Raw genomic sequence first — 11613 nt, 5'->3', positions numbered from 1 at the left:
AGTTACCAGGTACTTTATAAAGATAGATACCGTGATATTAGATTCCCTATTTAGACTTGATTTGACAAGATTATTGAACTCAAATAAATCCTGCTGAGTACTCATAGTAAAAAATAATTAGTTAGAAACCAGTTAGAAAATACTTGTAATATTAAGTGCTTTATGAAATAAAAAGCGAAATTGAAACTCAGAAAAATAGTTTCGTATGAAAGAAGGTCGCGTGTCACGTTCTTGCTGATTAATAGACTTGGCGGTCATGTGAAGGGGATGAGTGTCACGCGTCCACGTTTTTGAGGTGGCGTGACCTGTGTACACACTAGGCGCTGTACGTATCAGCTTGGCTGAGTAATCCCAAAGTTGAGGTCGTCACCGCTGTCATGAGTCTCAGGAGCTCTGCCGGTCGCTCGGATGGGCTATGTACACAGTTTTAGTGGGTTACAGGTCAAGGGTTTGTCCAATTAGTAAGTCCCAGTCATGACCGACAGGCGGCCGCCATCCGACACCAAAATCAAGCCATTGGAGTAACTTCCTGCGCGACTGGCAAGATACAGAATGGCTCCTGCCATCTCCTCGTCGCCCCCAAACCGTCTGGCGGGGATGAATCGGTCGTCGTCGGCCGCTTCAGTCTCGGGTTTGCGACTCTGGATCAATACAGCGGCCAGATCCGATGGGTAGACTGCAGCAGAAATTAGTTATGGTGCAAATTCAATGCGCTGCTGCACTTACTCCCTGGCGCGATCGCATTGACCCGAATGCCAAACCGCGCCAACTGCGTACTGGCATGCTTGGTCACTTGCATGATCGCAGACTTGCTAGTCAGATACGGAGGCGACGAGGTCCAGTGCCGACTAAAAGCTGAAACGCTGGTAGTGAAAATGACCTGGCTCTGAATGGACTGCACCTCGGTGCCCTCCGTAAGCGGTTTGCCGAAGCCACCCGCCAGCGCCTTCTTGTTCCCGGCATCAAGCAGTTCCAGGAACGTGGTCATGGTAAAAAATGCCGCGGTGATATTAAGATGCAGCGCCTCATTCATCTCGTCGATGGAGAAGTTGGTGAATAGCGTCTCACGCAGCTCAGAGATCGAAGCTTTTGGGTTGAAGCGCACTGGAGGACCGATACTCCCAGCGTTCGCGACAACGAGGTTGACATAGCCTACTTCAGTGGTGATGCGGTCGACAACAGACTGGAGGTCCTGCTTTGAGTTGACATCGCATTGTAGTGCGACCAGGACACAGTGTTCCTGCGCGGCCTTCTCTAGAACATCGAGACGGCGCCCGAGGATGTAGACCTTGCGAGCACCATTCTGTGCGAGGGCGCGGGCCATGGTTAGGCCAATACCTAGAGGTTTTATCAGTACAGCAATGCTCGAGGAGAGCTGTTATACTCACCACTACCGCCTCCGGTAATAACAGCCACCAGGCCATCGACACGGAAGATGCTGCTTGCGTCAATTGAAGATGACATTCTGACAAATGTTTGGTCTTTGGGGCTCTAAAGACTTGGTAAAATAGAAAAATCAACTGGATCTGGAAAGTCAAGACAGCCAGCAAAGGGGCCCTCTTTTATATCCCAGAGCAGTCCTAAGTCCGGTATTGCCGGGAGTATGAGAGTCGGAGACCGCACCCGACGGCGGCCGCCGCTAAAGATGACATTAATCATTTGATATGCGGTTATTACCTGTAGTAGCGAATCTAATCTGATGCTTAGGACAGAGGTGAGCCTGGTACTTTGGAAATGGCTGGCGGGCGGCGGCCGACTGAGCGGCGCGGGTCACCCCAACACTGTCCATGAATGGTACTACTGACGAGGGTGCCTTCTATGAAGTAGACAAACCTTGAACTGAAGAGGTCAACAGTGAGTTATCGGGAGCCGTGAAGTATCTACACTTGTTTTGCCTGCTGTTCCGTTTTTAACCTGCTCAGCTCCTGTGGATTCCTGGGCCCGGTGTTTCGTGTTCCAAGATGAGCCAATGGAGCTGGGAGCAGAGTCACTTGTTGAAAGGCCGTTCCACAATACTTGAAAATTTATCAGTCCTTGAGAAATGCGATCTATTGGTTTTGTCACTATGTCCCTGTCGGGCGTACCGTCCAACGTCTCGGCGCAACCCTTGCGATGAACACCCATCAATATCCCAGCATCTGAAGACTTGCCTTGCGATGACAACGAGATACTATAGTGATTACAAATGACACAAGCTCGTGATTACATATGGTGGGATGCTCCGGCAGGAGCGCCACGGTGGGAGGCTCCGATTGCAGAAGTGCTTGATGACAAAAGTATAAAAGGTAAAAAAAACACATCTGTGACTGGCGAGAAGGCAATCCGAGCCAGTGCCAAAGCTACTCATAGTGGAGCTGTTCAAATACGAGCCATAAACATGAAAGAAGGAATCATCATGGCCGGACCGGCCGTCAAGATCGTCGACAGCCCTATCCCAGAACCGAACGAAGACCAAGTCCTCATCAAAGTCATAGTCGCCGGCGCCAACCCCAAGGACTGGAAGGGGCCGGAATGGGTTGCCGCTGGGAACATCATCTCTCCCATTCTCGAGGGCATCAGGGAGCCCATTGATCAGGGCGACGACGTGGCAGGTATCGTTGAGAAAGTCGGATCGAACGTGTTTGAGTTCAAGGTATTGCTCTCTATCATTGCCTACAAGCCGACCTGACCATGCCCCAGCCCGGAGACAGAGTCGCTGCTTTCCATGAGATGTACACTCGCGGTGGCTCTTACGCGGAATATGCCGTTGCCTGGAGCCATACCACTTTTCATGTGCCCAATCATACATCTTTTGAAGGTATGACGCTGTTTTTGCCATTCAATGATAGTTCTCTGACCTTGGTTACAGAAGCTGCGACAATCCCCTTGGCAGTCCTGACTGCTGCTGCATCCCTCTACGCGAACCACCGCCTGCCATTCCCATGGCGACCTGCTCAGGACCAGACACCATTCATTATATATGGCGCCAGTACCGCAGTGGGCTCATTTACCATCAAACTAGCCCGTAACAGCAACATCCACCCTATCATCGCGATTGGCGGGAGAGGCTGCCAATATGTGGAAACCATAGTGGACAAGAGGGAAGGCGATACCGTCATCGACTACCGCCAGGGGCCTGAGAAGACCATTAACGCTATAAGGGAGAGCTTGGCAAGGGTCGGCATAACGACCGCCCACCATGCCCTCGACGCCGCCATCACGCCAGAGAGCGCAGAGGTCTTGAGGCATACTGTTACTCCTGGGGGACAGATCGACTTTGTTCTCCCGAACGAGTTCGACGTGAGCCCTGCAAACAAATCGTATACTTCAGTGGGATCAGTGCACAACATCCCGGGTTTCGAACATAATGCAGAACTCGGATTTATCTTCTGTCGATACTTGACCAGGGCACTGCAGACCAAGTCTCTCAGTGGCCATCCTTACGAAGTCAGGCCTGGAGGGCTCGACGGGATTGGAGACGCGTTGAAGGATCTCAAGGCTGGAAAGGCGAGTGCTTGCAAGTATGTCTTTCGCATTGCTGATACTCCTGCACTTGCCAATTAGGAAGCTCGCCAAGGAATAGTCATGTTAGAATCAATTCAATGCACATGCTTTTCGGTCAATTAGGCTAAAACTAGCGCCCAGCCCGAGGGTAATCCCTCTACTTGAAAGCCAACCCCCGGATTCCTAGTTCCTGCAGGGCTAGTGATAGCCGGCACTTCGAGACTTGTTGTTTTGTTGTACCATTGGCGGACTAATTCCTCTACACGCTGATCGACAAACAGGGACCCGGTGGAGTCTGCAAGCTCTGGCTGGAGAACTTCAATACCATTGATGGAAAATTGATACTTATGAGTGTACTACCAAGATCTAGTTTAACCTGATTATCCTGAGTCATGACAGTTGCCGGAGCGCAGGAACATGACCTAGGGCTCAGTAGCAACTGTAGTAGTATAAAGAGGCGTATAAGCAGGCATCCAGGCAGGGGAATTGTGCAAAGGATTCAATTGAACGTTCAGCTTCTGATCGCTTCAGAGACCTGCAGTACCATTGTGTTCTACGGTCACAAACCATGGCCACCAAGCAAACCATCGGCCTTTCCATAGGCTTATTTTTTGCGGTTAGCCCATTGTTGACGCTGGCTCAGTCTACAAATTCTAGCTTCGTTGAGCGACCAGATATCCAGCCCGGCCCTATTCAGCCATACAGAGCAATCCCACTTCAGTCTCCGCGCGACCCTCGGAAGATATGTTATGTCGAGCCTGAGGGCAACGGAGGCGATGACGCTCCTGCAATCCTAGGCGCACTCAGTGAGTGCAACAACGGCGGAACAATTGTTCTCGACCAGGAATACACCATCTGCACGCCTCTTGACCTTCGCTTTCTGAACAAGGTCGACATCGCTTTAACCGGAAAAGTGGAGTTTTGCACCGACTTGGACTTTTGGCAGCCAAACACGTTCAAGTTTCACTTCCAAGATGCCTCCTCCTGGTGGGTCTGGGGAGGCGAGGACATTCACCTCTATGGCGCTGGTACTGGCGAGATCAACGGCAACGGACAGGCCTGGTATGATGCCTATGCTGCCAACTCCAGCGTTCATCGTCCGCTTCTTTTCATCACAGATGGATGGCATGGAGGGTCTATTACTGGTCTCAAGTATCGCCAGTCTCCGAATGTAGGAATACTTCGTGATAGCGCGATAAAGTGGCTAACAGACGGTGGCAGTGGCACAACATGATCGCCAACAGCTCCGATATTCTCATCTCAGACATCGACATCTTCTCCCGTTCATCTTCGGACGCTTGGGCATCAAACCTCGACGGATGGGATACATTCCGCTCAGACAACATAGTCATCCAGAACTCCGTGATAAACCACGACGACGACTGCGTATCCTTCAAGCCCAACAGCACCAACATCATCGTCCAGGGTCTACACTGCAACGGATCCCACGGCATCTCTGTCGGCTCCCTAGGAAACTACCCCTACCAGTACGACATCGTGTCCGACCTATACATCTACAACAACACAATGGCAAACACAACCACGGCAGCTCGTCTCAAAGTTTGGCCCGGCGCAGAGGCCATCAAGACCGGGAACCCGCCGTGGGTTGGTGGCGGAGGAGAGGGCTACGTGCGCAACGTCACATACGACCTGATGATCAACGACAATAACAACCTTGCTATTCAGATCGACCAGTGTTATGGGGCGATCAACGCCAGCGAGTGTCTGGACCATCCGTCGAAGCTTATCTTGACCGATGTGCTGTTCAAGAATATATGGGGGACTGCGAATGGCGCAGATGACCCTGTTGCGGGTCAGCTTATTTGCGGTTCCGAAGATGTGAGTATATCCAATTTCTATGTTTCGCTGTGCTTGACTCACTGATGGCTTGCAGTCTTGCGACAATATTCGTGCTGAGAATGTCACCCTGACGAATCCTAGCGGGGAGGAGCCCCAGTGGGAATGTAGGTTCATGGATGAGGAGCTGCTGGATCTTGGGGGAGTTGGATGTATTGAGGCATGAACATGCATCGTGAAGTAATTTACAAAGAACAAATGGCGTATGATAAAGATGAGATAGTATGCTCGTCGGGCTGACTATATAGGAAGATACTGCCGGTAGATGCCAGCACTACGCACACAATTTTCTTTTCTTTTTTTTTTTTTTACTTTTCTTTTTTCTTACTCTTACCGCGTAGCATGACTGAGCGACATTTCTGTGATTGGATACAGCGCTGCAGGGGTTCTTAATCTTTGAGCCTTGTCTCTTCGAGTTCAGCCTCGCGTGCTCGAGCTCATCCTCCCGACGTCTTTTTTCTCTTTCCCCATCTCCTTCCTGCACTCCCGTACCTGCTCGAGTGCTTATCACACCTTCCTTCCCTAAGTAAAGATGTCCACTGCACTTGCCAAAGCGGGCCGACTCAAACCAGAGGTCCGCCTGGGCCAGGCCATCTCAGATTTCCAAGCCCAGCTGCCATCACCTCAGAAGGCGAATCTTCGTGCCCAGCAAGCCCGCGCGACTCCACCTGATATGCGGGATGTGATGCAACTCACAGCAGAACTGAATCGATCAAGCGGAGTTGGCGGACGATGCTTCGGGGCTCGATTGACAAATATCTTGCAGTCAGTCCAGCAGTTTGCGGCTCTAGGCGACATTGTTCTAGGGGGAATGCAGAACCTGCTTGCCAGTGGAGTTTAGTCTCTTGTTCGGATGACCCTCTTGGTTCGTTTACAGACCTATCGATTTAGTTTCCGTTTTTTTTTTTTTTTAAACTCTAGGCCTACAGTCCATCGTCACATGCAACGTATTTTGAACGCCTATCCTCCATGCTCATGGCAGCTGGCCGCTCAGCGCCTCGATACCAACTGATGGGTGCAATCTATCCCAAATCAGAGTTACTCCAGTCATACATGCAGGAATACTTTATTTTCCTCGTTACGCTCTGTCAGCACGTTGTGCGCCTCAGCCAAAAGTCGGTGCTGAAGAAGTTGACCTCAAGTCTCACTGATCCCCCGGATTCCTACCAAGCCGGAAATCCTGGCGTCTGCCTAGGGCATTCTAATGAATTCCCAAAAGAACGGGTTTACTCCTTTATGGATTGCCGCTTCTTTAGGCCGTGATAGAATTGTCCAGCTGCTAATCTCGTACACGGAGATTAATCTCAAGTGTACAGATCGCGAGAGCAGCACTCCCCTGTGGATAGCAGCCTCCAATGGACGTGCGAAGACAGTCGAGATACTGACCCAGTGCTCAAAGGCCCCACTGAATATGAAAGACACCTCAATGGCCAGCCCACTGGCAATTGCAGCAGAAAAAGGCCATGCGCACGTCGTGTCGATTCTAGCACGTACTCGGGGCGTCAACCTGCACTATGAGGGTGGTGACCGGGAGACTCCGCTCTTCAAGACAGCCCGGAAGGGCCATGCCAATATAGTCAGTATAGTTACACAATATGGGCATGTGGCGCTGAACCAGGCCGTGGGGAGTGGTGCAGAACGAGACACTCCGCTTCACATAGCGGTCAACGCTGGACACTTGATTGTTGTTCGGGAACTTCTTCGCTGCCCTCGGCTTGTCGAATCAATGGACGACGGCGACATTTTGACGGCCTCGAGATTGGCAAGTACTCGCGGCTTTTGCGATATTCACTCTATGTGGATTCTGCCTCAAGCCTTACCTCGTGACTAGGTGGCAAGCCTCGTTACGCTGAAAGTTGTAGCAGCCCATTCAGTCTGGACTCTTCGCAACGTTGGGACTTGACAAAGGTTGCATGGAATCCATGATGCCTCAGCGGGAGCTTTACTTGAATTGTATCTAGACAAAATGTACTGTTTTACTTCGGCCGTCTCCCACCCCGAAAGGCCCATCCATATTGAGTAGACATCTTGACACCGACCCTAAGTTCATCTGCAAACTGATACACTAATCCTGGATTCTTTTGGAACCATCGACCGCACATGATAACGTCTAGTCCCTCCTGCAGGAACCTCTCTGCCAGTGCACCTGTCCGAATACCACCCACCGCAGACACTAACATGGCGTCACCCACTGCTTCCTTAATACTCAGCGCAAAAGGGGCCTGGTATCCATCTCCGGACTTGATACTCGTAGATTGTTTCGGATGGATACCCCCAGAGCTGACGTCGAGGAAATCCAAGCCGCGCTGGGCAAGGATGGGTGCAAGTCTACACGTATCTGCGACTGTCCAGCTCTGGCGGAACTCATCGGTCAAATCGTCGAACCAGTCTGTGGCGCTGACTCGTACGAAGAGTGGCATATCGTCGGGAATCGTTGCGCGTACATCGTCGGTGATCTCAAGCAACAGCCGGATTCTGTTCTCGAAGCAGCCTCCATACTCGTCTGTTCTTTGATTGCTTATTGGACTCATGAACTGATGAATAAGGTATCCATGAGCGGCATGAATCTCAATAGCATCAAATCCAGCGGCGAGAGATCGGTTTGTCGCATTGACAAACGCCCTTTTAAACTCCTGAATCTGCTCAATAGTCATAGCCTTAGGCCGGGGATAAGAATCACTAAAGGGCAGTGCAGACGGGGCATAAACTTCATCCGGCCACCCACCATCTTCCTCCACCGCTGTCCCACTCTTAGACAAGAACGGCGCGACGGTACTAGATTTGCGGCCACCATGACACAGCTGAATTCCAATCTTCTGGCCCTGGGAATGCGCAAAGTCCGTAATCCTCTTCAAGCCCTCAATCTGATCATCCTCCCAAATTCCAATATCATGAGGCGTGATCCGACCCTCCTTTTGCACGGCCGTCGACTCCATTATTGAGAGGCCGGGGCCTCGCTGAATGATTCCGCCGAGGTGGGTGAGGTGCCAGTCTGTTGTGTATCCATTATCTCCAGACCATTGGCATAGGGGTTCTAGGAATAGGCGGTTTTGGACGGTGAGGCCTCGGATTTTCAGGGGAGTGAAAAGCTTCGGGATCACTTCGGAGGTTGTGGTTGTGGTGAGGGCAGTTCCTGCTGGAGGGGACTGCTCTGGGGTGAAGTATGGTGCAATGGCAGTTAGAGCCATAATCAATGTAGAATCAGTATATCAAAAACGTGAGGTCTCTTCGCCAATCTAGCGCCCTTATATGAGCTCTTGGGGATTCGGGGAGAGAGACCGGGATGCCGAGAGTGACTTCGGCAAGTTTGGATGCAGACGCCGAGCGGTTCAGCAAAAATTCTCGGCACAGAACAATCGACTTGCCGAGAGGCAAATCCAACGTCACTCTCCTTTGAAAGCCATTATTTCAGTACATTAAATTCAGATAAAGCGAAGATCACCAGCGATGCCGAAAGCGCCCCGGTCTAAAGTGTCAAAGAGCATAGCGTGAGTCGAGCCCCTCTCTAGCAGCGCCCCAGACTAATCCGCCCAGGTGTCGGCGATGCCACGCTCGCAAGGTCAAATGCTCGGGGGGCAGTCCTTGCAAAGGCTGCCAGCAAGGAGGAAAGGCGGTTGAGTGCGTATATCCCAGGAAGGCTCGCCTGGTCAAAGTCAGTGAGCAGTAAGTAATGGCGGACCGTTCCTTCCAACTTGCTGCCACGGCGTCTAATACACCTAGATACATCGAGAATCTGGTCGCTGAGAATCAGCGACTCCGTAGCTCTGCAGCACAGCCTTTGGTCGAGGACAGCGCAGAAGCAGCGGCAAAACCAGCTGCTCTCTCTGATGCTCCCTGGTTCGTCAATGCAGATGCGCTCCACACCCCCATCTTGGTCGCTGAAGCCTCGGACTCGGCCTTTGCGACGCGGTTTCGACAGGCCATGTCGGATGGGCACCATGGCCACCTCCCACGAGTGGACTTTCCAGGAGACGAGCAGCTTCTCGCACTGTCAGATACCGTGTGCAAGTGGCCTTCTCCGGCTCTCGCACGGCTTCTCGTTCAAGCGGCCCTGAATGGTCTTGGTCGATGTTACCATGTCGTTCGGCGCAGCTCTACCCTTCGCGACCTTGAAAATTCCATTCAGAACGGCCCATCCCTAGGCCTGTTGAGTAAGACTAAACTATGGGCTTTATTTGCGATCGGCGAGGTGTATGCGACCAGGACAGCCGCTGCAGGAAAGGAATTCCCAGGCCTCCATTATTACTGCAAAACGATGAACATCCTCCGCATCATGAGCGAAAGGCCAAGCCTCGAACTTGTTGAGATTCACCTCCTCCAATCTCTCTACTCGATCTTCCTCAACAGAAGACATGCAGCGTACAGCTTGGCCGGCTCTGCCGTGCGACTTGCAACCATCATGGGCCTACATCTCAATATTCCCGAGGTACAAATGCCGAATGCTGGAGAGCGCGAGCACCGCAACCGCACCTGGTGGACTGCCTACACCCTCGACAGAATGTGGGCAGCAAAGCTTGGGTATCCCAGTGCCATTCGAGATGACGAAATCGAGGTCGACCTACCGTCGAATGTGCCATCTCCTGATGCTCCAGACTTCCCTGACCGTGATTACTTCGTCGCCAGGATAGAGCTTGCCAAACTGTCTGGCCGTATCATACACACAATTTACGGTAGGAAGTCCCAGGAGACATCCCTTTCTCAACGCGTGCAAGAAGCATTTGCGGATTTGCGACGCTGGTTGGAACAGTTACCCGCCTCCCTCCAGATCAACGCCAAAGCTGAAGGTGATCTGGACCCTAAAGCCAGGTCATTGCATTTGCTATTCAACCAGGTACATCATCTTTCGTGATTAATCGTGAAACATCTCCCACTGACAACATGCTCAGCTCGCGATTCTCGCCACGCGCCCAATTCTCCTTCACGTCTTCCGTACGCATCTGGAATTTCGTGAACGCCAACTCCATGCAGAGACCAATATTCCAGCTTCAGCCACTGCTCTATCGCAGACCTGTATTCGCTGCGCCCGCCACTCGTGCCGTCTGTTAGTAGAAAGCTGGATGAACGGGACATTCATGGTTCTTGACTACTTCTACACCCAGTACTTGTTCTCAGCTGCCACCGTCCTTGGAATCTCAAGTTTACTCGAAAATAAAGAGGATCAAAGCGACGAAGAGCAGTTCGAAATCGCAATCAGCTTCCTCCTGCAGCTGAGAGACAATGGGAACTACGCCGCTGCTGAATTCTCCAAGCATATTCAGACAGTGGCGGATATGATGCGGACGACGAAGACGCGATTTCAGGCTGAAGTTGCAGCAACTCCGGTTGAGGAGGTATCGACGAGATTGCTCACAGTCAATCCAAGTAACGTCGGCTCTATGGAGCCTACACTCCAAAACTCGATGACGGCTGGAGCGGCGCTATCTGACCCTTTTCTTCAAGAACTGCTAGAGCAGCCCCTCCCTGACCTTCAGTTTATTGATGCTTCGATGTTTCTGGATGACCAGCAGGGACTCTACTGGCCGAGAATGGCACCAGACGCCTTTGACGTGTAAGCGCATCTTTCTCCGAACGTCTAAGGAGCGACCGTGTCTTGCTGTATTGAGAACCACCCTAAGTCGACTCATGGTACGATCGCACCGATCTATCCACCGGTTACTGTCGGCGCATTAAGTGGGGTGTACGAGCCGCAATGCCCTGCAGCAAGACCGCCGGTATTGGCCCGTCCCGCCTTTTCTGAAGAAGAGCGTGCTTAATACAAGCATTATGCCGAGCGTATGTACCTGCTTGGTCACCATGCATTATCATTGGGATGCCTTGGGTGAAGTCATACTCTGGGAATAATCCCATACGCAGAGGAGCAATACGCGCCGGGCCCATGTTCGCTTCCAGGATTAGAGCTGGGGCATCGCCCATTTAATCAGCCGACATTTCTGTGTGACCTGCAGAGTTGCATTCTGGATTGAATCCAGAAGAATCGCCGGGTATAGTCGCCTCCTCTTCTGCTCGGGACACATGTGGTGTGGCATCGCGACCGGGGTGATTTGGCCTGGGGGGCGCTTATAGTTCGTCTAATCTCTCGCTAGAATTATCACAAAAGCGAGATGGTGAGCAGGAAATGAAGTAAGATGTCTCACCGAATGAACCACATGATGGTGGCCCCTGCAGATGCTGCCCCGATCTGAATGCTTAATGCGGAGATATATAGGGCTGACCCCTGCCAATACCACGCATCACTGCCTAAAACGTGTTAGGAGACGCATGAACTCGCTCAAC

The 11613-nt window shown here is 51.7% G+C and overlaps 6 protein-coding genes across 6 annotated transcripts; 5 read left to right on the top strand and 1 right to left on the bottom strand.

The window, feature by feature from the left end:
• Positions 1-351: 351 nt before the first annotated feature.
• On the bottom strand, positions 352-1587 carry BDV17DRAFT_256888 (SDR family NAD(P)-dependent oxidoreductase). The gene is made up of 3 exons (XM_073757138.1): positions 1389-1587; positions 727-1338; positions 352-676 (listed from the first exon to the last, which is right to left on the bottom strand). Exons 1-3 carry the CDS (start codon positions 1462-1464, stop codon positions 459-461), a joined length of 906 nt encoding a protein of 301 aa, XP_073618322.1. The 5' UTR covers positions 1465-1587; the 3' UTR covers positions 352-458.
• Positions 1588-2316: 729 nt separating this feature from the next.
• Positions 2317-3845, top strand: BDV17DRAFT_256886 (zinc-binding alcohol dehydrogenase family protein). Its single transcript, XM_073757137.1, has 3 exons — positions 2317-2632; positions 2680-2797; positions 2849-3845. The coding sequence occupies exons 1-3, from the start codon at positions 2378-2380 to the stop codon at positions 3541-3543; spliced, it is 1068 nt and encodes a 355-aa protein (XP_073618321.1). The 5' UTR covers positions 2317-2377; the 3' UTR covers positions 3544-3845.
• A 206-nt stretch (positions 3846-4051) lies between these two features.
• On the top strand, positions 4052-5506 carry BDV17DRAFT_297200 (Exopolygalacturonase X-2; the record flags this gene model as incomplete). The annotated part of the gene is made up of 3 exons (XM_073763456.1): positions 4052-4654; positions 4705-5322; positions 5378-5506. The coding sequence occupies 3 exons, from the start codon at positions 4052-4054 to the stop codon at positions 5504-5506; spliced, it is 1350 nt and encodes a 449-aa protein (XP_073618320.1).
• Positions 5507-5691: 185 nt separating this feature from the next.
• On the top strand, positions 5692-6205 carry BDV17DRAFT_256883 (uncharacterized protein). Its single transcript, XM_073757136.1, has one exon. The coding sequence runs from the start codon at positions 5873-5875 to the stop codon at positions 6179-6181; it is 309 nt and encodes a 102-aa protein (XP_073618319.1). The 5' UTR covers positions 5692-5872; the 3' UTR covers positions 6182-6205.
• A 70-nt stretch (positions 6206-6275) lies between these two features.
• On the top strand, positions 6276-6795 carry BDV17DRAFT_256882 (uncharacterized protein). Its single transcript, XM_073757135.1, has one exon. It carries the CDS (start codon positions 6310-6312, stop codon positions 6601-6603), a length of 294 nt encoding a protein of 97 aa, XP_073618318.1. The 5' UTR covers positions 6276-6309; the 3' UTR covers positions 6604-6795.
• Positions 6796-8132: 1337 nt separating this feature from the next.
• Positions 8133-10892, top strand: BDV17DRAFT_280324 (Zn(II)2Cys6 transcription factor; the record flags this gene model as incomplete). The annotated part of the gene is made up of 4 exons (XM_073759864.1): positions 8133-8177; positions 8828-9003; positions 9061-10171; positions 10227-10892. 4 exons carry the CDS (start codon positions 8133-8135, stop codon positions 10890-10892), a joined length of 1998 nt encoding a protein of 665 aa, XP_073618317.1.
• Positions 10893-11613: the final 721 nt, after the last annotated feature.

Source organism: Aspergillus undulatus (assembly GCF_047715775.1).
Source record: "Aspergillus undulatus strain CBS 261.88 unplaced genomic scaffold BDV17scaffold_10, whole genome shotgun sequence".
NCBI lineage: Eukaryota > Fungi > Ascomycota > Eurotiomycetes > Eurotiales > Aspergillaceae > Aspergillus > Aspergillus undulatus.
The sequence above is the reverse complement of the archived record's forward strand: the minus strand, read 5'-3'. Positions and strand labels throughout refer to the sequence as shown.